This window comes from Ovis canadensis, chromosome 1 (assembly GCF_042477335.2).
Source record: "Ovis canadensis isolate MfBH-ARS-UI-01 breed Bighorn chromosome 1, ARS-UI_OviCan_v2, whole genome shotgun sequence".
Taxonomy (NCBI): domain Eukaryota; kingdom Metazoa; phylum Chordata; class Mammalia; order Artiodactyla; family Bovidae; genus Ovis; species Ovis canadensis.
The window spans coordinates 11,723,568-11,750,630 of NC_091245.1; the positions used below are offsets into that span (position 1 = coordinate 11,723,568).

General features: G+C 56.1%; 1 protein-coding gene across 35 annotated transcripts; it reads left to right on the forward strand.

The window, feature by feature from the left end:
• The first annotated feature begins 4,031 nt into the window (after positions 1–4,031).
• Positions 4,032–26,582, forward strand: MAP7D1 (MAP7 domain containing 1). 35 transcript variants are annotated; one of them, XM_069586418.1, is made up of 18 exons: positions 4,032–4,904; positions 17,190–17,540; positions 17,724–17,792; positions 18,354–18,517; positions 19,207–19,321; positions 20,744–20,854; positions 22,068–22,190; positions 22,287–22,450; positions 22,558–22,700; positions 23,520–23,845; positions 24,153–24,330; positions 24,417–24,555; positions 24,670–24,774; positions 25,050–25,103; positions 25,281–25,323; positions 25,410–25,491; positions 25,608–25,801; positions 25,988–26,582. In XM_069586418.1, exons 1-18 carry the CDS (start codon positions 4,859–4,861, stop codon positions 25,996–25,998), a joined length of 2,418 nt encoding a protein of 805 aa, XP_069442519.1. In that variant the 5' UTR covers positions 4,032–4,858; the 3' UTR covers positions 25,999–26,582. The 35 variants fall into 35 exon arrangements, with proteins under 35 accessions (XP_069442519.1, XP_069442563.1, XP_069442481.1 ...); XM_069586380.1 differs by having other exon boundaries at positions 4,359–4,904; positions 23,520–23,872; positions 25,278–25,323; XM_069586388.1 differs by having other exon boundaries at positions 4,359–4,904; positions 23,520–23,872.
• Positions 26,583–27,063: the final 481 nt, after the last annotated feature.

The window sequence follows — 27,063 nt, forward strand, 5'->3', positions numbered from 1 at the left end:
CTCACCCATCACCAAGGGGAAGTCCTACCGTCCCTGACCATAGTTCTTTGGTTTCAGCTCCAACCATCCCTGCCTGGCTAGTCAGTTCTGAGAGGACTGTGCTGAGTCCCTGAGCCCCGTCTTCTGATTTAGGCCTGGTAGCCTGACTCTGGCAGCTGCATTCTAGCCCCTAGTCTTCACCATGACAACCAGCCCGACCAGACTTGAGCCATCCTGGCTGGGGAAGGCTGGGGGGCCCAAGCTGCTCAGCCTGAAAGCCAGTACCCAAGATTCCCCCAGTCTGTCCCTCTCGGTGCAGAACCAATTATTATTTTACTCTTCTCCTGTGGCACAGACATGCTGGGGACTCTCTAGAGGCAGTGACCTTTGACTCTGTCCTGTGTCAGTGCCTGGGCTGAGGGCTCTGGGAAGGAACATGAGGGTCAGTTGGGGGTGGGGATGAGAGAGCAGGGGTGGGCTAGCCCTCAGAGGCCAGCAAAGTTAGAGAAGAACCTCCTGCATTCCCAGGAGAGAGGACAGCTGAGGTGAAAGCTGCAGTTGGCTGGCCTGTCTGTTGGTCTGGGCTCCTCCCTGCCGGCTGCCCTTGGCTGCCCACAGAAACCTGAGTCACAGTCACAGCCAGCCGCTCGACCCCACCCAGCCTGCTGTCAGGCCAGGCGGGTCTGGAGAGATTGAGGGCGGAGCCTCTCCCTGCCCATCTTACAGCCTCTTGAGATTCTTCCCCTCTCTGCCTGTGATTCCTCCTTTTGGCTTCTTTTTCTTTGGGACTCCTCCTCCAAGGGAGAGTCAGCAGTCCTGAATCAAGGGTGGGGGCGGGGTCCTTTCCAGGCTAGTCTAAAAGATCTCCTGGCTCCTTAGTAACTTCTTCAAGGGCTCTCAGTCCCAACTACCAGTCCCTCTCCATCACCTCTTGGGGGCCAGGACATTTAAGAACAACAGGCACCCTCCTCCCCAGCTTCACCCTGGCTCCTTGGGTGCTCAGGGCTCCAGGAAACTAATGCAGCAGGGATAGCCCCCCTTCCCTAGCAGGAGCACTAGAGCCCCCCGCTCCAAGAACCCAAAAGGTTGAACCTATTTAATCCCGAATCTGAGTTCCTTCTCCCACCAATCCCTCTCTGTTACTTCCCCTCTGCAAGATCTGGAGGGAGGGAAGCCGTATTGCAGCTGGTGTCAACATTGGCCTTTGAGGACATTCCCCACCTCCAGCCCCAGGGAGTGAGCCCTGGAGGTTACAGTTCCCTAGCAGAGTGGTCTGGGTTAGAGACCCCTTCTTGCTGTTGTGCCTTGGGGGTAGGGTGGATGTGAGAATCTGATGTCTGGTCTCTCAAATTGCACCCACCATGAGGCCCCTCCTACTTCCTACTTGTGTAGGAGTGGAGACAGCCTCCAGGGCCTTGGTCCCAATTCATATCTCTTTGTCAAGTCACCCAGTGATTTCCTTCATCTCTTGGATGATCCACTTTGGACCCTCCCGCACCTAACCTAGGAGGTTGGTAAATGCTCTTGCTCCTGCTCTCCCCCTAGTGGGATCAGGAGGGGGACATATTTCAGTGACCTGACTCCTAGCCGCAGCCCAGCGTCACGGTAAGACTGACAGGTCATTCAAGCCTGTTTCCTGAAGGGGGAGGGGACTGCCCTGGGTGTAGGGGAGGAACTTGGGAGACCACAGAGTTCCCTGGCCCCTCACTGGAAGAAGGCAGGGCATTCTCAGTCGCCAATGATGTTGCAAGTGCCCTGCTTACTCCTTCTCTGGGATGTCTAATGCTTAGGGGGCAACATGGAACACTTGCACCCAGCCCCAAACTCAGAGATACCCACTCTAAATCTGATCAATTGCCAGGGCCTGGGATGCACCAAGGATCCTGATCCATTAGGGGGCATAATGGAGAGGAGTCCACTCCATCTTTCTCTTCCAACTGCATCAATCACAGGACATCAGTGCTCTCAGGACTTCCTGTGGACCCACCAAGTGTGTAGGAAGCCTCCTGGGGCTGGCCGGGAGAACTGACCATCAAGTTGACTAACAACTAGGAAGTGCAGGTGCCTCCACCCTCAGTCCAGGGAAGGGTTCCTCAACCTCAGTACCATTGACATTCCAGGCCTGATGACTGTTCAGGAGGTGCTCTTGTGCGTTGCAAGATGTTAAACAACATCCTGGTGTCTAAGTACTAGATGCCAGTAGCATCCCTAGTTGTGACAACCACAAATGCCTCTAAACATTGCCAAATGTCCCCTGGGGTGGAAAACTGCCTCTGATTGAGAACCACTGAGTAGGCTAATGCTGACTCCTTGCAGGCACTCCTCAAAGTCAATCCTAGATCATTAGACACAATGGAAGATTTCCAGTTCCGAAGCATTGCTCACCCTTCTCCTTCTGAAGAACCTTCAACAGCTCCCCAGTATCTACATCATGTAGTTGCCATCCCTGGCCTATCTCTTCATCTTCAGTTACTGTTTGCCCCTCTACTATGATTGAGCTCCAGGTATTGAAGGTATCTCACAATTCCCACTTATGTATGTCTTTGTTCCTACTGCACTCTCAAGATTGTGGGTACAGAACCCAGATGGCTCTCCCATATTGGGTTCTGTTCATGAATTCTCGGTCTAATCACTGCCTGGCTCAGTGTGGGCCTGGTAAGCTCTAGAAGATGCAGGCCCAGAGGTCTCTGACCTCACAAAGGACTCTGCCTGGACTCTGCCATCCACATGGTCCCCTCACCCTGCAGATAGAATGACTGACAACAAAGATGGGGCTCTGCTCCTCATCCTAATCTGCTTTTACTTCTGAATGCCCACCATCATACTTATTTATTAAGCACTTTGTACGTGCCAGGCTCAGTGCTAAGCATTTCATCCATGTTGCATTATTTAACCTTTACAGCAAACCCATGATAGCTCATGGTATTATTATTTTCCTAATTGTTTAGGTGAGCAAACTGGGTTTCAGAAAAGTTAAGACAGTAGCTTAAGGTCACCAGCTCTAGTTGTAGGTCTTCTAGCATCATCCTTTTCTAATGTTTTTGGACTGGGGAAGGCCCTCCTTGACTCTGGAAGAGGGTTCAGACCTTCAGCTACTTACTCCTCCCAGGACTGTTTGCTCCCAGGTTGCCTGAGACCCAGACCCTTTTGTTTCCAACCTTCTCCCCTTAAATGACTGCTTTCTGGGAGTTCACTGGTTTAGTCCAGTGGTAGAGTTAGCCTGCCAATGCAGGGGACATGGGTTTAGTCCCTGGTCTGGGAGGATTCTGCATGCCGTGGGGCAACAAAGCCCATGTGCCACAACTCCTGAGCCCCCACTCTAAAGCCCAAGCTCCAAATCAAGAGAAGGCACTGCAGTGAGAAGCCCATGCCCTGCCATGAAGAGTAGTCCCCACTTGCCGCAAGTAGAGAAAGCCCACCCACAGCAACCAAGACCCAGTGCAGCCAAAATAAATAAAGTCAAAATAAAAAATAAATGACTGCTTTCTGGAGTTGCTCAAAGGAAGAAGACACTGGCAGGAAAGGGGGGCAGGAGGACAACAGGTCACTGGGCCTCATCTCTGGGCGATGGAGAACTAGACAACTGACCTTCTGGAGGTCAGGACAAAGGGCAGAGATGGGGTGCGCAGGGCCCAGCTGCGCCTGCTCCTTCCGCCCCGTCAGTCCCTGCAGCAGCAGCATCGATCCACCTTCCCAGCAAGCTCCCCCCTCTCTGCCCAGGCTGAGCCTGACTTGGCTTGAGGCCCACCTCAGCTGGCACCAACAAGGGGATTGGGGGATCTACTTCCCGGGGCTGGGAAGCAGAACTACTTGGGGGAGGGGGGTCAGAAGGAACTCACTCCCTCCTTGGACGGAACACAGGGGAGAAAATCCTTCCTGGGTAGATGAGGGGGGTCATCTGATGAGTCTAGGGGAGGTTTAGGGGCAGGACCACCCAGTTCGGAGCCGGGAGAGACCCGGAGCAGATTAGAGACCTGGATAAGGCGGTGGTGCAGGCCTGTAATTACTCCCAGAGGAGCAGAGAAGACACAGCCCCAACCGTAGGAAGATGCAGGAAGGGCCGCAGCAAGGCTCCCAGGCCGGGTCTCTCCCCACCCCAGCCATCACCAGGGGAGAGAGAGCGTAGCCCTTTTAGGGGTCTCCTTTTGACCCTCCAAGGCTCCCGACGTCCCTCGGGCTGATTTTATTTGAGGTGGGTTTGGGAAAGACTGCCGATCTGAAGCTGCCGCCAAGGCCCCAGAGCCGGAGCTCGCAGGGTCCAGGGTGGGATTGGGGGCTCCCATCCCCGCTACCCCCTGCTCCCCCCAGTCCTAGCGGCGCGTGAGTCACCCGAGCGCTCCCTACATAGTCGCCTCGCGCTGCGGCGCGTACCAACGCGCGGCCGCAGGGGGAGGCAGCTCGACGGACGTCCTCCGAGAGCTGTAGCGTCCCCTCCGCCGCGACTGCAGGAGAGGCGTCCCAGGCTCCAGGCCCCGGGCCCCAGGGCGGGGGCGCGGCGGGCGGGGCAGGAGCGCGGTCCCCGGGCGCTGCAGGGGTGGCCCTCCCCGCGTCGCACTTGGTACGCGCCAGCCGCGAGGCCAGGCCCAGCCCGGGCCGTACAATAGGGTTGGGCAGTGGCCGCGACTGGGCCGGCGCCGGGCAGGCAGAAGGATCGAGGCCGGAGCCGACAGACACTGGGCGGCCGGCTACTGCGAGCCCGCAGGCTACCAGCCGAGCCAGCCTCGACCTTCGCCAGAGCTCCCCTAGCCTTCGAGTCGTTGCCCGCCGGGCCGGGCCGGGCGTGATGCGCCGCGGGACCCCTATCCTGGCCGCTGGCCGCCGCCGCCGTCGCCGCTGAGACCCCCCAAGACACCCCCGCACCCCCAGTGACGTCGCAGCCATGGAGAGCGGCTCACGTTCGGAGCCGGGTACGGGCGCAGCCCCAGGTATGCCGGAGGCGAGATGAGAGAAGGGGATGGGGGGGCCTCGGAAAGGGCGAGGATGAAGCCGGCCCGCGCGGCGGGGACCCCTCCCCCGCCGCGCCCTCTGACCACTTGGAAGTTTAAAAATAAAGGCTACAGCGGCGTCGGCGGCTCTGGGCCACCGGCGCATCTTCTGACAGCTGCCCTTCCCCCACCCCGGGCGCCAGGACGTCCTGGGCGCCGGGATCCCCGGGGGCCCCATTGTAGAGTTGATGGTGACCCCTCCGCCCCAACCCAGTGCCACCTCGGCTGCCCGGCCCCTACCGTCCTCCCCGATCCACCCCAGGCCTCGTCTACTGAGCTGGGGCGTCTGTCCCCCTCCCATTCCTGGTGGGCACATTTAACCCCAGCCTGAACGTGTGTGTCGGGGGTTCAGATTATCAGGCCTGAAACCTTGCATACCGAAGCCTAGGCCCTGGCGCCCTCCGCCTCCCCACGCCCAGGCCCTGGCCTAGACCTCGCCCCCACCCCATCCCTCCAGCTGCCGCGCAAAGGGCCTGTTGCTGCTGCCCGCCGGCCGGGAGGGGAGGGAGAGGAGGGAGGGGAGGGGGCGGTCTCTAGCGGCGGCTGCCAAGTAACCCGCCGGATAAAGGCAGGGGGAGGGGGAGGCAGCATTGTTTGGGCAGAGGGCGGGAGCTGGGGAGTGGGCCGATTCCCCTGCAGCCTGGCCTACTCTGGAGCCCACCCAGTCCGATCGGGGGAGAAAGGGGACAGAAGTATATATCTCAGGGCCTGAGTGTTTCGCAGAGAATGGGGTGAAGGCTCGAGGCCGGCACTCCAGGGACCTGCCACATCATTCCTCAGCTTGAGGCTTCTGATACCCACCCCCCCACCCTTACACACACACACTCCCTCCCTCCCTCTTTCTCTCTTCAGGCCCCTGACCATCAAAGCCCTCTCCCCCCTCACTCCACCAGCCACCACAGTGCCCAGGACTTCTGCAAATCCCATTCGGATCCGGGAGCAGCTGATGAGGGGGTGGGGACAGGTTTCTGGTTGGGCCTGGGGTTGGAGGGAGGGATTTCTCTTTCTCTTTCTTCCTGGAAAGGGAGGGAGGAGCATGATTACTGAGGACCCAAGCTCTCTTCACTGACTCAGGGGGGAGGTGGCCCCAACCCCACACCTCCATAGAGTCCTAGAGCCTAATCCCTGTCACCTCCCTACCCCCTGGGGTATGGGCCCAGGATGAAACCGTGTCTGTGGGTGCAGAGCGCCCAGGACAAGGTGGAGCCGCTTGGTTGTGGGTGGGCTCCACCCCATGCCCTCATGGGTGTTTGGAGGGGACCCTGTGGGTGTGGGAGCTGGAGGATGCAGAGGGGAGGCCAGCAGACCCGCGTGGTTCAGGAGTTCTGTAGGCTGTGCCGGAACAATGGCACTTTGGTCTGTCTTGGCTCTGCTGAGCCTAAGAGGGGACCCCCAGGGAGGCCTCGCCCGTGTCCATTCCATCCGCTTCCTGGCCCTCTACAGCTGAGGGTCTTTGGCACCGGTGTGTACATCAGGGCCTGAGTGGTGGTGATTACTGGGCCAGAGATGAAGGCTGGAGTGAGTGGCCGGTTTATAAGCAGGTCACTTGAATGGGACATCTGGATTGAATGTGAGGGCATGGGTGGGATGGTTGGGTGTGCCGGGGGCACCTGACTGGGTCCTGCACACCAAGTCCTGGATTGGGAAGGCTTCTACACACAGGGACAACCTAGATGGAGTTACATGAGAACTGGGGTCAGGATGGTGGCTGGTCTGTACCAGTTTCAGTTAAAGGTGACAAGGGCCCTGTGAGTCAGGAGCCTTCAGGGAGTAACGGTGATGCCCACTGCATGTGCCCTGTGAGAGTCTGAGGCATGGGTCTGAGACGCTGAATACATCTGACGTGCTCCCTGCCCTCTCTGAGCTCCCTTTGCACACTGAGCATTAACAGGAGGCAGCATGGAGTAGGGGATAGGTGTGGCCTGTAGCAAGTGACCTACCCTCTCCAGACAGAGTTCATACCCCTGGAAAATGGAGGTAGTGTTATCAGCCTTGTGGGGTTAACGTTAGAGGTTAGAGACGATGTACCTAAAGGAACCTGGCACATGGATGCCCGCAATACAGTGTTATTACCATTACTGTGGTTGTGCTCATCGGAAGTGGTGCCAGCAGGGAGGTACAAAATATGGGGAAAGTAGGGGCAGGAGTTGGGATTTAGTTTGCTTGAGAGTATACTCTGGAATCAGTTTAAGTCTCCCCTTCATAACTTACTACTGTATGACTTATATAAGTTGCCGAAGTCTTAAATTTTCCCATCTGTAAAATGATAATAATGCTGGAAATAATCTCATAGAGACATTGGGATCACTAAATTAGAGAAATACATAAGACATTTAGGAGAAGCCCTGGTAAATAGTTAATGATCAGTAAATGCTATTCATTTTTGTTGTTATTATTTTTAATTCCTTTGGAGGCCTGAGGAGGAGATGGGATTAATTATAACTTCAGGAGGTAAATGTAGGCCAGAGAACAAGGTAGAGATGAGTTCTAGACAGACATGAAACAGGTGTATCGGGAACAGAGGGCCCCATACTTGAAGTGGGGCATTTGGAAATAGGAGAGAGACCCGGGGGTAGGTGCAGCCATCCAGCGCACCTATATTGATGCCCACTGTGTGCCAGCTCAGTCCTGGCTGTACAGACGACAGGACAGGGAAGTGAATCCCAGTCACCACCCTCCGGGAACTCCCGGTGATGCAGTGGTTGGTGGAATCTGCTTGTGGAAGACTTCACAGAGGAGGTGTTTGAGGTGGACCTGAACTGATGAGAAAAAGATGGGTCGCCTCTGCACCTCTCCACATATAGCAGCCAGTGTGGCTGGCAGCTCCCACTGATAGCTTCTGTCCCTCCTGGGGCTGGTGGGCCCAGTAATGAGGCCTTAATGAGCCCCTAATGTGCAGTCACGCATATGCAAATAAGGAAGAAGGGGCACCAGGCCAGTTCACTCCCCCTTCTCCAGGGATGGGCACCAGCTGGTGGCGGGCAGAGCTCAGGGAGTGGGGAAGGAGCTGAAAGAAGGGCCCAGCCTGGGGTGATGGCACTTGAGAGCCATCAGGCCAGTTCTCAGGCCTGACCAAGGTTGGGAGTTTGGCCACAAGCAGCTGGGAACCATGTCCTTGGGTCCCCACTGGGCCTTGGGGCCAGTGAAGCAGCCAGCAAGCCAGGCTCAGATAATGCAGCTTTGTTGGCGGTGGCAGCTCTGCCTGGCACTCCGGGGCACAGCCTTCGGTGTCTCCTCCATCACCTCTCAGCTGCAGCTTTTCCCCCCAAGGGAAGCAGAGAGCACCTGGTACGTAGTGCGTGTCTGCTCAGTCGTGTCCCACTCTCTGTGACCCCAAGGGCTGTAGCCTGCCAGTCCCTGTCCATGGAATTTTCCAGGTAAGAATACTGGAGTGGATTGCCATTTCCTGCTCCTTACCAATGACAAGAGGAAATAGACCCCCTGGTGATCCTACTGACCTCCTCTTATTTATCAAGGACCTTCTGTGTGCCAGGCATAGTGCTTAGCATGTCCTGTGCATTGTCTCATTTGGCTCTCAAAACTATCCGCTATGGACTAGTATTATCCCCATTTTATTTACTTTTTCAAATTTTCTTTTTTATTTTTGGCTGCACTATGCGACATCCCTAAAGAGGAACTGAACCTGTACCCCCGGACCCCCTGCAGTGGAAGCACCGAGTCTTAACCACCCAACCACCAGGGAAGTCCCATATCCTCATTTTATAGATGAGGCTCAGAGAAGGTGGTAACTTGCTTTAAAGTCACACAGCTAGGCGCTGGCAGAGGAAGGATTTGAACCCAGGTCTGTCCAACTCTGAAGCCTGTATGCCAAACCTCTATGCTGAATTAATCATGGCCAAGCCAGCTGGTGATAGAGTCTGACTTCACTTTCCTTGCAGTGACTGGTCTTCTCTGGGCATTGTGGTCTCAGGGACCCTGTAATCTTTTCTCTGGGAGGCAGAAGTAGAACAGCAGGGCCCTGCATCCCCTATCCATCCTGCCAGGTTGGAATCTGAGCAAGTCAGACCAGAAGGAGGCCCTGGACTCAGGCAGTGGTGACAGTTCAGCCAGCGGGCCATCCTCAGGCCTTGGCTTAAGGCCGGGCCTCTGCCCTCAGCTCCTAGGCCCTAGCGTGGGCAGCCCTGCTGGGGCTGAGGGAGGGCCGGGCTGCGGGATGGGGTCATTTCCTGCCGCCTAAAATAACAGGAAGTGGGTGCTCCTGATTGGAGGCTGGGAACAATGGCCGCCAACCGGGCCAGAGAGCTCCTCAGATCTGCAGTCTCCAACGGGATCCCAGCCTTATCACCCACGGAGGCCCTCGGCCTGCCCAGCGCCCTGCAGCGAAGGGCCTATGGCCCAGGGTCTGAGGGGTGCTGGTGCAGGTTGCCCCTCTGCTGGTGCCCTCCCTCTCAGAGCTGGCTCAGCTCTGTCCCAGCCGGGAGTGGTGCTGCCCCCTAAGGGTGCCCTCTGTCCCAGCCTCACCGTCAGACATCTCCTAGGGTTTGTCCTTCCTGCCCACCCCCATCCTCCCAGCCCCCGGCTCTCTCTAGGAGAGGAAACCCAGGAGGCCGCCCCCTTTGGGTCACAGAGTGACGGTATAGACTCTCAGCCTGATTCAAGTTCCAAACCCAGCTTTGCTACTCACCAGCTGTGTGACTTGATCCCTCTGAATCTATTTCCTCATTTATCAAATAGGGTAATAACATCAACCCCATAGGATGGTGGTGAAGGTGAAAAGGACTGAAGTGTTAAGGGATTTACCTGACACAGCATTAGCTGTTGCTACTGTTAACTGGGCTTTCCCTGGGCCCAGGTAAAGGAGTGCCTAGAGGGGCAGGGCCAAAGTGAGCTGGATGACACACGCTGCTGTGACAGGGTGTCTCTGAGTGCTGTATGCATCTCTGAAATTTCATTTGTGTCTCAAAGGAGGTGCTTGACTCCCTGTGTATGTGTGTGTGTGTATGTGTGTATAGATTTCTGAATCCCAGCAGTAGGTCTGTTTTCCATATGAAACAGGAGAGAGAGAGAAAAGAACGCGTCTTGTCTCTCGCCATTGTGTGGGCCCTGTCCACATTGTCTGGGTGTCTCCCGCCGTCTCTCTGCAATGTGTACTCTCTGTCTGTGTGTGTGTGTGTCTTTGCCCCTCCGTCAGCCTCCCCGCTCTTCATTTGTCTGCGGCCACCTAAGGAGCTGCTGCTGGAGCCAGAAGGGCTCTGGCTAGAGGTGCTGACCTCTGCTGTCTGGGCACCCCCTTCCCTGGGCACACCCTTGCTCTGCCTCCTGGACGAGGGCCATTCACCCCCACCCCTGCTCAGGTGCCCCAGTTCTTGACTCCTGGTGGCCAGCCTGGGCAGGAGCCTGCCTTCCCTGCATTCCTGCCCTCTGAGCTCAGTGCCTGCCTGCCCCACCTGCACCCTTCATCTTCAGGGGGGAAACCCACTGAGTCACTTCCTTCTTCAGGGAATAGGCAGGAGCCTTGGGGAGGGGTTATGTGACACCCACCAGAAACAGTGTGACGTAAGCGTTTTGTCATCAGACAGCCTTGGGCCCAGTCCTACTTCTGACACTGACGTGAGCAGTTACTTAACCTGTCTGAGTAAGTGTTCTTACTGGGGAACGGGCCTTCCATAGCACTTTCCCTTGGGGGCTATAGTAAGAACTTGAGGAGACAAGGGAGAGTGCCTGGTTTACTGTAGGGCTTCAGCAAATTAGTTTTGTTTCCCTTCCTGGACTTAGGAGCTGGCCGGGCATACACAGAACTCTTACATGGTAGAGACATTCACGGTTAGAGAAGCTAGATGTTGGAACAGCTAGGGGTTTTACTGTTTTATCCATCCATCCACCCATTCATTCATCCATCCACCCATTCATCCATCCATCCATCCATCCATCCATTCCTCCATCCATCCATCTATCCATCCATGTATATGTTCATTAAGCAGTCACAGAATTTCTTCTCTGCCGGGCAGATCCTGTATAAGGCTCTAGGCTGCAAAAAGGATTCTGTCCACTAGCCCTCACAGGGACAGCAGGCAGACTAAAAGGGCAGACTGAGTTACGGGTATTGTGAGAGGAGTTTTGGCCCAGGAGCAGTTGTTGGGGTGGGAGGAGGGAGGGATGAGAGGCAAGGACTGCCAGCACCCAGATGGTGGGGATAGGGAGTAAGCACCCTGAGACATGTGACCGGCCCTCCGAGAGACTGGGCCCTGATGTCTCTGCAGTCCCTCTTGGGTTTTTGGAGAAAACTAGACTAATTGATCCTGCAACCAGCTCCTGCACCTTTGCCTTGCCAACGCTCTTTGTGCCAAGAAATGAATGCAAACTATCTGTTGTTTATCTAGTTCTTAACAAATACTTCTGGTCAATATCAGTATCGCAAAATAAAACCTCACAATTTGACACAGACCAAAATAAAGTGAGGTGGCTGAAGGATTGCATTTGATGATTGAAAATGGGAATAATCAGATATTGAGTTAACCATGCCTAGATAATTAACCAAGGAATTCATTTGGCTTAACATAATTTGTTCCAAATAACACAGTCCTGATGACATTTCATCAGGGTTGGCATAATTCTCAGAAAAGTATTTGTATTCAGGGTCAGTAGTCCGCCAGGTCAGAAGAAGAGTTCCAAATGTGCTATTTGCCTCCTGAGAGGTTTTTCCTGTTGAATTGCTGGAATCCACATTCATTATTACTTTTATTAACTTCTCCCTGAGTACCTTAGTCCAGGAAGCTACCCAAATTGAGATGGAATTGTTTTGCCTGCCTTCAAGTGTTTGTCCTTTTCCAATATATGGCCACACGGATCTGCTCACTATTAGGTGAAAATCTCCTCCTCTGTGCGTGTGCTTAGGTGAGGGTGGCTTCCTAGTACAGCGATTTATTCTTATATAGCAGCATTTCGTGACTGTCTCCACGTACTGGGCACTGTGGTAGCTGCTGTGGCAAGCTACAGTGGCAAGCAGAGCAGATGCAACCCAGCCCTTAGGGGGAGGACAATAACGAGAAAACCAAACAAGGAAGTTTAAAATTGTAAGTCACAGTGCTCCAAACGAGAGGCATGAAGTCATGACTGCATATAGTGAAGGAATTTATCCTGTTCAGAGAGGCCCAGGAAAGCTTCCCCAAGGAAATGATGCCTCAGCAAAGATCTGAAGGATGAATGAGAGTTAAGTAAGAAAAGAGAGAGAGGGAAGAGCTTGTGCAAAGGCCCTGGGGCAGAGGGAGTGTTCAAGGCCACCAGAACTAAAAGGTCAGTGTGGCTGGAGTATAGACAGCAAGTAGGGAGCAGAGAGGGGGCCTCAAGAGGTGTGGGAGAGGGAGGCAGGGACTTCAGACTGTTGGACTTGCATCCTGGGCTTAAGAATCTTGGCTTCTCTTCAGAACGATGAGAAGTTACTGGAGAGCTTCAAGTGGGGAAGAGAACCATGACCAGATTTGCATTTGAAAACAATTACTTTGGCTGCTCAGTAAAGAGCAGAGCTGGAATGGGTGCGGGTAGGATGATGACGGAAGTTTGCAGTCATCCAGGGAAGAGAGGTGCTGATGGTATCTGCCAGGGAGGGGTTCATTGATATATTCATTCAACAAATAGCTGGGGAGCCACCTCTGTGCCAAGCTCTGTTGCTGTTAGAGACAGAACAGCTAAACAAAGTATAGGTGAAAATGTGCGCCCTTATGGAGATTACCTTCTGGAGGTGGGAGACAGTGTTAAAGTGGTGCTAATGCTTACCGAGAATAACAGAGTTGGAACGAAAAACAATAATAGTTGGAGGACTTCTGGTGGTCCAGTAGCTGAGGCTGCGCTCCCAATGCAGGGGGCCAGGGTTTGATCCCTGGTTGGAGAACAAGATCCTACATGCCGCAACTAAGACCTGATGCAGCCAAATAAAAAATATATATATAATAAAATTTAAAAATAGATGATATATATGTATCTGGAAACTGGAATGGCTGGGTTGCAGTTGACTGAGATAGGGAAAACTGGAGGAGGAGCAGGGTTTTGGAGAGAAAGATCAGGAGTTCAGTTTGGGATGTTAAATTTGAGGCATCAGTAAGACATCCGGGGTGTCAGGTAGGGAGTTGCATGTGGTGGTGGGGGGGGGGGGGTTTAAAGAATTCAGTTGGAAAGGGGAGGGAAACTTCACCTACAGTTTGTAGTTTTAGAGGGGGCCAGGGAAGGCTTGGCTGAGAAGTGACACTCAGGTAAAGACCTGAAGGAGGTGAGGAAGTAAGACATGCAGGATCCGGGGGCAGAGAATTCTGGCAGAGGAAACAGTGAGCGTAGAGCCCAGAGGCAGGAGCGTGCCTGGCACAAATAAGGAACAGTGTCCCGGAAGAGACGGGGCAGGGGGAGACGGGGAGGAGAGAAGACCCAGAGGCAATGGGCCGCAGAGCAAGGGTCCTGAAGGGCCCTGAAGGCCATCCGTTGCCTTTGGTTTTCCTCCCTTGAAGTGTGGGGCATCTTTGGAGAGCTTGTCAGGTCTCCAACCAGGAAATGAACCCCGGCCATAGCAGTCAAAGCCTGGAATTCCAACTGCTAGGCCACCAGGGAACTCTCAATCTGACTCTTTTTTAAAAATTTTATTTATTTTAATTGGAGGCTAATTACAATATTGTGGTGGTTTTAGCCATACACTGACATGAATCAGCCACGGGTATACATGTGTCCCCCGCCACCCCATCCCAAACCCCCCTCCCCAGACTGATTCTTAAACAGAATCATTCTGCTGCTTTGGTGAGAAAAGACCCAAGGGGAACAAAGGATGGCAGCGGGGAGTCTTTCATGAGAGATGATAGGAGATGATAGAGATGGAGATGGACCAAGATGACAGAATGGAGCTAGAAGTGACTGGATTCAGAATGTACTGGGCATGTGGAGCCAAAAGGATTTACTGAGGCCTTAGATGTGAGGTGTGAGACTAGAAAAGATCCGAAAATGACTCTGAAGATTTGGGGCCTGAGAAACTGGAAGGACTGGGTTGCCATTGACTGAGATAGGGAAAGCTGGAGGAGCAGGGTCTGGCAAGGAAAGGTCCGGAGCTGAGTTTGGGATGTTAAATTTGGGGCCTCAGGAAGACACCCAGGGGTATCAGGTAGGGAGCTGCATGAGCGAAACCAGTACTCAAGGGCGAGGTCTGGGCTGGAGATACAAATTTGGTTGTCATCAGCAGAGCGGTGGTATTTAAAGCCGTGAGTCTGGATGCGGTCATCAAGGGAGTATGTGTAGGCTGACGGGAGACGAGGTCTTCACTGGGCCCTGAGGCGCTCTGGTGCTAAGAGGCTAGGGAGTTTACGAGGGACTGGCAAAGAAGCCCGAGAAGTCACAGCCAGCCAGTGGAAGGAAAACCGGGCGAGTGTGTTGTCTTCAGTAACTGAAGGAAGAGCACCCAGGCCTCACTCGTGTCAGATGCAGCTGAGAGGTCAGTGGGGTGAGGCCCAGGAAGTAGCTGCTGACTCAGCAATGTGGATGCCACTGGCGACCTTGAGAAGAGCAGTGGCATGGAGCAGTGGGGGTGAAGGCCTGCCCCAGGGGGCTCTTATGGCAGAGATGGGGAGAAGTAGGCCAGTTCTTCCGGGGATGCTGTTTGCTGAGCCCCTGCCAGGCACCGGAGGTGATGTGCCTACTCACCATAGGCCCCACCGCCATAGGCCCCACCGCCATAGGCCCCACCGCCATAGGCCCCACCTTGAGAAAGCCGGAGCTCAGATCTGCCTTACTGAAGCCGGCACCTTGTGCCCTGCCGCACCTGAGCACCAGATGCAGGCCCTTCCAGGCCTCATCCCTGCACTTCCTCCCAGACTCCCCTTCAGGTGGCAGGTCTGGTCAGAAGCTAGCTGGAGAGACTCACTGTCTTGCCTGGTGGGTGTGATCGGCCTCGGTGCAGACAAACACCTGCCTACCAGTTTTCCTTGCAACACCTGTAGCATGCACAGGTGCCAGGAGAATGGCAATAAACAGGCCTCACCCTCAGCCTTCGAGCTTCGTGCTTACGTACGTAGGCCCTTTGGCCCCAGATGGTCCTTCGAATCCTGCCTCTGCCACGTACTAGTTCTATGGCTCTGAATGAATCATTTAGTGGGGTAAGTTCTGATGGTCTCTTCTGTGCAACGAGGGTAAGCCTCTCTCTCAGAGTTCATATGGAGATGCAGGATGGGGCTACAAAGGGCCCGGCTCAGCTCTCGGCGTGTAGGAAGCAGTCACTAAAAGGCGGCCACTAGCTTTCTTGCCCACCGGGACTGGGGAGGGGTTAGGTGGCCCGGAAGTAGACTAGCAGTGACCAGGCGTTCTTTTGGAGCTGATGTGGGGAGGGGCTGGCCGAGTGGGAGGGACAACTGGGGAGACAGGGCCTTGGCTGGGACTCTTGCCTGGAACCCAGGAATCTAGAAGGGCAGGAGTGAGGGGGAAATAGTGTGAGCCTCAGACGGTATCATTGTGTAATGCGTGTTGCCTCACACCGCCTTATGCAGAGGCCGGAGGGTGTGGGGGTTAGAGCAAGGGCACCAGGGACCAACGCCGGGTTCAGGTCCCAACTCCTTCACTTCCCAGCTGAGTGGCCTCAGACTTCACTTAATTTCTTTTCACTTCACTCTCCGCCTCTGTCTCAAAGAAATATTTACAGTGCCTCCTTTAGAAGTATTGTCTTAAGGATTCAAACTAGTGCGTGTAAAATACTCTCTCCATAGGAAGCTCTCAAGAAATATATAATGTTAGTGGTTATTGTTGTTACTAATGCTCATCACAGGCCTACTGTCTGCATTTTACAGAAGAGGAACTATGGCACAAAGAGGGCCTGTAACTAGTCCAAGGTCACACAGTCAGTGGGGAGGCCAGATAGCTAAATAGTCTGCCTTCGTCAGAGCCCACTGGACACCCATCTCCCTGAAAAGGGTCCCCAGAGTTCCAAAGTCAGCTCCTTCGAAGTGTCCTCTCCCTGTTCACACATTGTCACCCACAGGGAAGGGAATTTATCACCTCCTGAGAGGACCAACGTTCCTAGGGCAGAAGGCCCTGCATGATGGAGGCACCTGGTGAGAGTGAAAAATGCTTCTTTCGATTGACCATTCCATGGGCTGTGGCCCTGATCCCTAAGCCCAGGCAGCGGGTGTGTTCCCCATCTGTCCCCTCAAGCTCCTTAGACGGCAGCAGTCGATGGCACCAGGGCTCAATGTGCAGAAGCTGCTTTTTGGCAGCTTCATAAGACAAACAGGAAGAGAGAGGGAAGTGTGGTGTCCTGGCACGTGAATTGTTCCAGGCACTTCACTGACATCCCTACTAGCTTGGGCTTTTATAGTCCCCATTTTACAGCTGTGAAAACTGAGGCTTAAGAGAGGTTGAGTGGCTTGCCCTAGGTTACCAAGGTTCTCTCTTCCTATCTTGGAGTGGTGAAGTCAGAATCGGGCTCTTGGCTGGGTGACCCCTAAGCCTGTCTTTCAGTTGCTCACACGTGTGTGCGTGGACATGTGTACATCAAATCATGTGGCTTCCTCACTTAGCACTTTGGTGTCTCTTACGGGGACCCTGAAATATTAATGTCTAACAAGAAGAAATCTGCAGGTGGTTGGGAAAGAAAACAAATGACAAAATGGATGCAGCCAGCTGCCTACCCTGTTGGGGATCCCACCTGGGCATCCCACTGTGCCCAAGCTTATGTCTTTCCTTCTGGCAGTCCCAGGCACCTACTGAGCACTGGGCATTGGGATGGGTCCTGTGAGCCCAGGAAAAGCAGAAAGGTGACGTGGAAACCAACCTTCACCCTTTGGTCCACTAATTACCCCCAAGGTCTCAGTTTTACCGATACACCCTGCTCCCTCTGCCCCTTTGCAAACGCTCTTCTCTTTGCCAGAACCCTCTCTGGCTTGGTTTGCTCACTCCAGCTCATCCTAGACCTCAGCTTGGCTCCTACTTCTGCAGGAAGCCCCCTCAGTATAGGTTAGCCATCTGCTTTGTTACTCCAGACATAGTACTTACTCTATACTGTAATTGCCTCACTGTCTGTCTGTCTGCCCTGCCAGAGTGTGGGCTCCACAGAGGCAGGGACTGTGGCCATTTTCTCACCATTACATCATTAGTGTCTGGAACAGGGCCTGGCATATAGAAGGAACTTGATAAACACGTACGAATAAATGAATATCAACTGGACAAGGGAAGGAGCTACATGTTGAACTGATGGTAACAGAGGTTCTGTCTCACTTTCTCTCCTCTCTTGTGTTTTACTTCCAGCTATGGCAGCCAGGACCCCTCCAGAGCCAAGACCCTCCCCAGAAGGTGACCCCTCTCCACCGCCGCCACCACCACCGATGTCAACCCTGGTGCCCGACACTCCCCCAGACACGCCTCCCGCCATGAAGAACACCACTAGCCCCAAGCAGCTTCCGCTGGAACCAGAGAGCCCCCCGGAGCTAGTAGGGCCTAGGCCAGCCCTCCAGCAAGAAGAGTCCCCTTCCTCTGAAGTGAAGACCAGGGGACCCACCCCACCAGCCACCGGCTCACAGGATGCCAGGCCTCCTCGAAGGAGCAGCCAGCCATCCCCGCCAGCAGCACCCGCCTCCGACAGCCCTCCCACCAAGCAAGGTATGTGTGATGTCCCTTGTCCAGGGCCCAGTCCCAGCCCTGAGTGAAGCCCCCAGAGGAGTCTCCTGGCTCCGGAGGAGATGGAAAAGGTGTGGGTATGCGGCCTGGGGGCAGAGCCCTGGGGCTGACTCCCTTTTGAGAGGAACCTCTTGAGCTAGGTCTCCCCTTATTCCTTTTGTTAAGACGTAAAGAAGGCAGGAGAGAGACACAAGCTGGCAAAGGAACGGCGGGAAGAGCGGGCCAAGTACCTGGGTAAGTGCGTGACAGCGCCCCTTCAGCCTCACCCCCATGGACATCCTGTTAGTAGCACTAACCCTTTGGGAACCTCTGTTGTGTACACTGTGCTAAGAGCGGTTCGCTTATCTCACTTAACCCTGTACCCATTTTGAGGATGGGGAGACAGAGGCTTGGAAAGATGCAATCCTTTGCCTAAACCACACAGCTAGGTGGAGTAGCTGAGACTCAGACCCAGAAGCCTCATCTCACCCCATGCTCTTAATCATAATATGTCAGCAGGCCCTGAAGTTAGACAGGGACCTGGCCCTAAAGAGCTCACTTCTCCTCGGGTGCCCAGAGACCACGATGCTGGTGGCAGAGAAACAGGCCTCATTCTGAGGCCCCAGCCCACCTTCAGCATGCCCTTCAACTTGAGGGGGGGAGTCTCAGAGCACAGGCATCTCCCCAGTAGGCAGGCAGTGGGGAAGACCCACCCTGGGCTGGAGGAACAGGCAAGGCCACTCGGAGCAGACACTTGGGGGCCCAGGCACTACCAGATGTTCACACGTCTGGGGCTCCTTCCCCCACCCCCTGCAGCGGCCAAGAAGGCGGTGTGGCTGGAGAAGGAGGAGAAGGCCAAGGCACTGCGGGAGAAGCAGCTCCAGGAGCGCCGGCGGCGGCTGGAGGAGCAGCGGCTCAAAGCTGAGCAGCGCCGGGCAGCCCTGGAGGAGCGACAGCGGCAGAAGCTGGAGAAAAACAAGGTGCGTTTGTGCTGGGTTCTGGCCGGGCACGCTTGCCTCTGTGTGCACACATCTGCCTGCGGGCTCAGTGTGAACACACACCCCTGTGTTCACATGTGCAGTCGGGTCCTGTGGGCCCCACATCTCAGCGTCTGTGCAGGCGTGTTTGATTCTGTATGTGCCAGGATAGGCGCCTGTGGCCGTGTGCTGTCATCACATGTATGTGTGCATGCCCCGGATGGGTGTGTGTAGGTGTGCAGAGACGTGTCTGTGTGAGTGTGCCAGGTGAACTCCTAGTGAGGAGAGCCCTGGCTTGAGCACTATTGAAGAAATGAAGGAAAAGGTGGCCTGGCTCTGGTCCAGTCCTCAGGCAGAATGCAAACCCAACTCCAGGGTCAGAACCCTCAGAGCCAGTGGTCCCCCTGGGAGACCCAGGCAGGGAGAGTCCCACCCGGTCCTCAAAGAAACAGCTCATAGGCTCAGGAAATGAGTCAAGAACAATGAAAAGCTCCCCAAGAACAAGTTGAAAGGGATCTGTTGCAAACTGTCTTTAGTCACAGCGAGGGCTCAGTAGCCTTGGTTACCCGCCATGAGTCAGGGAAACCTTCTAGGGGTGGGGGAGGCCTTGTCCTGGGAGAGCCTTTCTCCCAGGTAGGAGGAAAGCTTCTGAGCCCAAACCTCTCCCCCCATCCCGGTCCCCGCCCCACCAGGAGCGCTATGAGGCAGCCATCCAGCGGTCAGTGAAGAAGACGTGGGCTGAAATCCGGCAGCAGCGCTGGTCCTGGGCAGGGGCCCTGCACCACAGCTCCCCAGGACGTAAGACCAGTGAGTGGGCCGGAGGGGCTGCAGGGTGGGAGGGGGAGGCTGCGGCCTGAGAAGTGGGGGAAGGGAGCAGCTTCGGTGCACGGAGCTGGCAGCTCCCCGCAGCAGGTATGCCTCACTTCGTGTGCCTTGTGTCTTCTGGAATGATCTGTAAACCCAAGTCTGTAGAACCAAGTCCTGTCCCAGGACTTCCACTATCAAGTCAGAGGTGGGTGCTCTTCATTCGGTTTGCTCTTTTTAGATTAGCCTTCTTTGCTCCTGTCAATTACTATTAGTTGATTGATACAGAAAAGAGCACTTTAATACCCTGCAGACACTGGATATTTAAAGAAAACTATCACGCTGACCTACCTGTCGTGGAAGGTAGCTTTTTGTCTCTGAGTTTTCTTCACGTAGGGCCATCATTGCCTTTTGGTCTGACATTTTGCTGGCATGTATGTGCTGCTGTGTTTGGGTGTCTTTATGTAATGGCGAGATTCGGTATTTCTCATCGTGCGTCTTTTGGTGTATATGCTCATGGATCTGTGCATTGCATGTCTTAGTATGTGTTCATCTTGATGTGTGAGTGGCCTTGTGTACTTCACTGTGGATTCCCAAGTCAGTCAGAATTGGGTCTGGATTCCCAGCTCTAGCCCTTGCGGTGTGACCTCTGACTTCCTGCTCTCTCACTTTCTTTATCTGTAAAATGGGAATAACAGTACTACTTGCCTCCGAGGTTGTAGGTAGATGTTTGGGAGGATCAAGGGTGGTAACATGTGTGTGGTGCCCAGCACAGTGCCTGGTACATGGTAAGCACCCAGCAAATGTTACAAATACGATTAGGTTGCTTTGACGTTTCTGTGCCTGTCTACATCTGGGTCTGAGCCTGTCTCTGTGGCTGTGTTTGTTCTGTCTGTGCATGTCTGCACTACCGTGTGCATGCGGAGTGCCTGTCACTCTATATGCCCGTGCGTGCATCTCTTTGTCTTTGTGTGTCCCTATGAATATGCAAATCTGTGTGAGCGCCTTTGACCGTGGGTTCTTCTGTTTAGGAGCGTCTGCATTTGCTGCAGGACCATGGGTGCTGTAGCCAGAGTGCCTTGGCTGGGCAGTGTCGGCGAGTGCCAGTGCTGGGTGGTTGCGGGGGAGGGCTTGCAGGGCCCAGCTCTAGGGAATGACTTCCTGGCCAGGAAGGCTGTAGTGTTTCCAGTTTTATTCCATCTCCTTCCTCTGTTCCTTTTCCGTCGGCTCCCCCAATCCAGGTTGTCTGGTCACCTACCCACCCCCCCATCCCCTCCAGAGCCAAGTCTGCCTCCTCCCCCGCTTCCTAGCCTGCCCACTCCTCCCTCTCCCACCCTGCCCGCGGAGCATCCTGCATGGAAGGCCTCAGTGCCCCCCCTGGCTCCCGTCCGGCCCGGCCCTAATGCCGTGTCTTTTCCCCTCCAGGTGGGAGCAGGTGCTCCGTGTCGGCAGTAAACCTGCCCAAACACGTGGACTCTATAATCAACAAGCGGCTCTCAAAGTCCTCTGCCACGCTCTGGAACTCCCCCAGTAGAAGTAAGAGAAGGCCCAGCCCTCCTTCCTCCAGAGCTCCTTGTAGTCCCCTCCTTGTAGCCTCTTCCAGAGCTCAGCAAAAACCTCAGGTCCCAGGAGCCCTCACACACCCCAGGTCTCCATCCCCACTCGACCCCGCTTAGGGTTGTGCACCCCTTGGGGGAGCCGGCATTTGGATCTGGGTCCTGAGAACAGAGGTGCGCCCCACAGGGAAGGAGAACAGAGGGCAGTGACCCAGCAGGCAGAGCCTGGCTAGAGCCTCGCGAGCAGGTGGGGATGAGAGTGGGGGTGGAGGGTGGGAATGGGCCGGCAGCCTCATCTCCAACCACAGCCAGCTGGCCTAGGCCAGCCTCAGGCAGGTGGCCTTGCCCGGGAGTACCCGACGAGCCTGGGTGCTGTGTGTGCAGGAGCCCTCTTATTCTGCCTCCACCCTGGAGGGCCCACGCAACCCTGCCCTCTCTGCCTTCAGAGCCCCAGCCATGGCCTTGGCTGGATCCAAACTTGTGGCCAACCAGGGTAGCACAGCCCCTGCGTTCCCACCATGCCCTGATGTCACATGTGAACGGGCCATGGTAGGAGTTATTTATAAGTTTCTCCAGCTTTTATTTGGTTGCTCTGTTGCCCAGCAACGAAATCAGCTGCTATTACCAGCCCCACCTGACTGAAGCTTAAAAATAACCCAGCAGCTGAGGGGACAGAGCAGGGTGGCCTGGGGCAGCCAGGCCCCCTAGCAGCCTGTCCCTGGCATGGGATACACAAAAGCTGGGCCTCTTCTCAGTCAGAGGAGCACAAGGGCCGTCACTGTCCCAAATCCCGTGGGGGGTGGAAGGGGGGATTGTGGGCGATGCCTCCCTAGGCCAGCACTCTGAGGGCAGGAGGAGCAGAGCCCTACAATGAGACATAGAAGTTGGCAACTGGGTACCCCACCAACCTTGGCTGTATCCTCTCTATAATCATAGTTCAGTGCCCTTTCACCTGGGGAGAGAGGTAGGAGGGACCTCTCTAGCCCTACAGGAGGTTGCCATGGGAAGTGTCTTGTTGCCTATGTCTGCAGTGGGGGTCAGACCCCAGGGCGGACAAGTGTAACCCCCATGAATAGGGGGAGTCTGAGACTCCTTGGGCTCTGCGTGGGGATGATACCTGGCCGTCTCCAGATGCCTCTGCTTGCCCACTCTAGCCCCACAGTAACCTTCTTCTACCGGCATTCTCCCCCTAGATCGCAGCCTGCAGCTAAGTCCGTGGGAGAGCAGCATCGTGGACCGTCTGATGACGCCCACCCTCTCCTTCCTGGCACGGAGTCGCAGTGCAGTCACACTGCCCCGAAACGGCCGGGACCAGGGTAGGGGCCGCGCCCCTGGGAGAGCCCCCTCGAGGGGCGGGGCAGGGGCCAGCCACGCCAGTGGACCGCGCCCCGACCGCAGTCATCCCTCCGCAGCCGTGCCCCTGTGCCCGCGCTCAGCCTCCGCCAGCCCGCTGACGCCGTGCAGCGCCCCCCGAAGCGGGCACCGCTGCGCCCCCGCCGCGGAGCGCGGGGATCGCCGCAAGGCCAGCGCCGGGGGCAGTCCCGCCCCGGCCCGCCTCCGGCCTGAGGCCTCGCCGGTGAGTGGCTGGCGGCGCAGGTGGGGACCCGGCTCTTGTGCTGGGGAGCTCCGGCGCCTCTGACCTCTGCTTCTCCTCTCCCTGCTCTCCTTAACCCTCCTCCCCAGGTGCAGAAAAAGGAGAAGAAGGACAAGGAGCGGGAAAACGAGAAGGAGAAGAGTGCCCTGGCCCGGGAGCGCAGCCTCAAGAAGCGCCAGTCGCTGCCTGCTTCTCTGCGCCCGCGCCTCTCCGCTGGCAACGCGGAGCACAGGTGGGCCCAACAATAGGGCAGGGCCTGCTAAGGCCAGGCCAGATAGCCAACCATTCATTCATAAATATGTGTCGTGCATATTTGCCAACCATTCATTCATAAATATGTGTTGCTCTAGTCGGACATGACTGAGCGACTTCACTTTCACTTTCATGCATTGGAGAAGGAAATGGCAACCCACTCCAGTGTTCTTGCCTGGAGAATCCCAGGGACTGGGGAGCCTGGTGGGCTGCCATCTGTGGGGTCACACAGAGTCGGACACGACTGAAGTGACTTAGCAGCAGCAGCAGCAGCAGCAGAGAAACAGTCTGTAGCCCTGCTGGGCTACAGTCCATGGGGTCGCAAGAGTCCAAAACGACTTAGCGACTAAACAACAACCCACCTTTCGAGAGAAAGCTCCTTGAGAGCAGAATTTTTTAAATTTTTGGAGTGTTTTAATCACTGAAGTAACTCTTGCACCTAGAACCAGTGCCTGGTAAGCACTCAAGAAATATGTGCTGGACGAATGAATGGTCTTGCCAGGTACATGTTCTGGGTGCCCAGCACACGTCCCTGAGCCAAACCAGGCCTCGTTCTTGCTCTTAGTAATCTTATTGGCTCTTGGGGAAACAAACAGGAGTCAAAGAATCACAAATGAACATGTAATTACAAACTGGGATACCTACACTAAATTATGTTTGTGTGAGAGCATATAAGGTGGGGGTGCTGACCAAAACCTGGGAGGACACTTCCCTAGGGAAGTGACATGCTCAAAGTGTGTGTGTGTGTGTGTGTGGACACTCTGTGCCCTCGAGCTCTAACTCTTCTTTTTCCTCTCAGTCCCAAATCCAAGGCCCGGCCATCCTCTCCCTCCACAACCTGGCACAGGCCTGCCTCCCCCTGCCCCAGCCCAGGGCCAGGTCATGCTCTGCCCCCAAAACCACCATCCCCCCGAGGCACCACTGCATCACCCAAGGGGCGAGTCCGGAGGAAGGACGACGCAAAGGAGAGCCCCATTGTGGTGGGGCCTGAGGACAAGACCCAGAGCAAGGGCAAGGCCAGTGACGAGAGGGAGCCTGCAGCCCCAGCCTCACCGGCTCCCTCGCCTGTGCCCTCACCCACCCCAGCCCAGCCCCAGAAAGAGCAGCCCACAGAGATCCCTGCAGGTGGGCAGGGAGAGAAGAGGCCAAAAGGTGGGCAGGGCAGAGAAGCCAGCTTTGCCTGTGAGTGGGAGGTGGTCAGAGGTGTGGGCTGCCAGAGACGCCTGGGGGAGTGGATGTTGGGAAGAGGAGGCGCCTGCCAGAGACCAGGACCTCAGTGCTCTGAGTTGCTGGCAGAAGCTGGGTGGGTGGGCCACCGGGGTCGCTCTGAGGTCCAGCAAGCACAGGGGTATGGGGGTGGGGGGAGGGGAGGTGATGGAGGGGCTTGTGCTGGTTGGTGCATGCTGACCCCTGGTCCCGGATCCCGCTCCAGAGACAGCTGTCCTGACCTCACCCCCAGCCCCTGCTCCCCCGGTGACTCCTAGCAAACCCATGGCTGGTACCACAGACCGAGAAGAGGCCACTCGGCTCCTGGCTGAGAAGCGGCGCCAGGCCCGGGAGCAGCGGGAGCGCGAGGAACAGGAGCGGAGGCTGCAGGCCGAAAGGGACAAGTGAGCACGCCCTCGGGGACCGAGGAGGCCTTTACGGGGGCTGGAGAAGAAGCCGGGCGTGAACCTGAGTCTCCTGTGTCCCCCAGGCGAATGCGAGAGGAGCAGCTGGCTCGGGAGGCCGAGGCCCGGGCGGAGCGGGAGGCGGAGGCCAGAAGACGGGAGGAGCAGGAGGCTCGGGAGAAGGCGCAGGCCGAGCAGGAGGAGCAGGAGCGGCTGCAGAAGCAGGTGCCCCCGCGGGCCAGGGCGCGGGCGCCTCCTGGTGGCGGGTCGGGGGCCGGCTGGAAGGGACCGCCGGAGGCCGGCCGCCTAAAGCTCCCGGGGGTGGGGGGTCTTTGGCAGAAAGAGGAGGCCGAAGCTCGGTCCCGAGAAGAAGCGGAGCGGCAGCGTCTGGAGCGGGAAAAGCACTTCCAGCGGGAGGAGCAGGAGCGGCAAGAGCGCAGAAAGGTATTGCGAGCGGCAGGCCGAGTCGTGAGCGGGACCAGCTCCCAGCTCGGTCCGCATTTCTTTAGAGGGGCTAGTGGGGCTGGGAGGGGGCGCTGCCTTGGGTTGCAGAGGGTTAGGTCGAGAGGGAGCAGGGGCGAGATCTGCTTCCTGCCCTGGAAAGAACTGGTGTGAGCTAGAAGGGCCCCCGAGACTCCAGGACCAGGGCTAGCTGGTGGGAGGTCGAGGATTAGGGCCCGGCTTGGGCCTAACCGGGAATGGGGCTTCTTTCCCAACAGCGCCTGGAGGAGATCATGAAGAGGACTCGGAAGTCAGAAGCTGCTGAAACCAAGGTCAGGATGCCCCCAAGAGCGGTGTTGGGAGTGGAGGTCCGGTGAGGAAGGAAGGGATCCAGGGTGGAGGAGCAAGGCTGTCCAGGATCTGGGCGGAGGGGAGAGAAGAATTCAGCGGCGCAGTCGGGTGGGGCCAGAGATCCCCTGGAGCCTGACTGCTTTTCCTCTTCAAAGCAGAAGCAGGACAGAAAGGAGGCGACGGCCAACAATTCGAGCCCAGGTAAAGGCCTGTTCCCCTCCTCTCCAGCCCCAGCCCCAGCCTTCAATCCTCTCCCCGACCCCTAACTGATGGCCATTCCTTCCCAGGGATAGACCCTGCGAAAGCTGTGGCGGCTCGACCTGCCGGGCTGCAGAAGGAGGAGCTGCCCCCGCAGGAGCCTCAGTGGAGGTACCAGCTCCCAAAGGAGGGTCCAGGAGCAGGGAGGCAGGGTCAGGCTGGAGACTGTAGGCGCCTGGGCTGTCCCGAGATGGGAGCGGCCTGAGCGTTGGCCTCTGCATCCACAGCCTGCCAAACAAGGAGTCGTCGGGGTCCCTGGTGAATGGGCTGCAGCCTCTGCCAGCGCACCAGGAGAACGGCTTCTCCCCTAAGGGACCCTCTGGGGACAAGAGTCTGGGCCGGACGCCAGAGGCTCTCCTGCCCTTCGCAGAGGCAGAAGCCTTCCTCAAGAAAGCTGTGGTGCAGCCCCCGCAGGTCACAGGTGGGGATCCCTTTCTCCCAGCCTGCATCTCTAGCTCCTCCTCCACCCAGCCCTTTCTTCTCCCAGCTGCATCAGAGGCTCTCTCAAGCTCTACCGAGAAGTCACCCCCACCCCACCGCCCCCACCTGGTTCTGGGCTTGGAGCCTGGTTTGCCCTGACTGTTCTCCCTCCTGCTTTTTCCCCCAGAAGTCCTTTAAGGGGCTGCCTCCGATCCAGGCACAGCTATGAGGGCTCCTCTGCATCATCTACCAGGGTGTCTGGAAGAGAAGAAGACAGAACAAAGCCGGAAGTGGCCTGGGCCCCTGCGGGTTGGGTCCTGTCTGTTATTTTTAATCTGCACCTTATAGACTGATGTCTCTTTGGCTGGAGCCAGACCCTGCCCCTCAGTGCATTCGTGTGCTCACACGCGCGGACACCCCCCATACACACACATACACTCACAGCCTCTCTGGCTTCCTCCCATGGGGAAGAGCCACCTGTAGTATTTGCCTTGGTTTGGTGGGGTACAGTGGATGTGAATACTGTAAATAGCTTGTGCTCAGACCCCTCGGCGTGGAGGGGGTGGGTGCAGGAGGCAGACCCTCCCAAGACTCCCTGGGGAGAGCTTCCTCCCTCTATTTAACTGTAACTGAGGGGGAACCCAGGTCTGGGGATGGGGGGCACCTTGGGCCACAGGATGTTGGTTGCTTTAGGGGTACCTGTGCCCCCTGCCCTCGCCTGGAATCAGTGTTACTGCATCTGATCAAATTTCTCCAGAAATAAAGTGAGAATAATTCTGCCAGTCCCATCTGTCCTTAGGGCTGGCAGTTGGGTGGGGAGCAGGCATCCTCCTGAATTCTAAGAAGAACTTGAGGACCCGGTGGCCTGCGGATATCCAGCCCTACCTGGTAACCAGTCCCAGACGTCTTCTGGCAGTCTTCCATTTTGTCTTTCATTCATTCACTTAACAAAAATGGTTACATCTACTCTATACTAGGCAATGAGCTCTATGCCAGGGATGCAAGGAGGGAGAAAAGACATGGGTCTCTGTTCTCTTGCAGTTGACAGTCTAGCAGTGAGCATCAGAGACACAGGAGCCCTCTCAACATCCATTCCCATTGCCCCTTCCTCATTCCAGAGCCCTGATTTTGTGTAGGCGGCAGTCTTCCTCTTGGATCCCACTCTGTTCTTCAGCAGAGGTGGCTCCTAAGCCCAGGGGTGCATCAGGATTGCAATTGCTGGTCCCACCCGCCTTGCGAGTGATTGGTTTAGGTAGGTTTAGG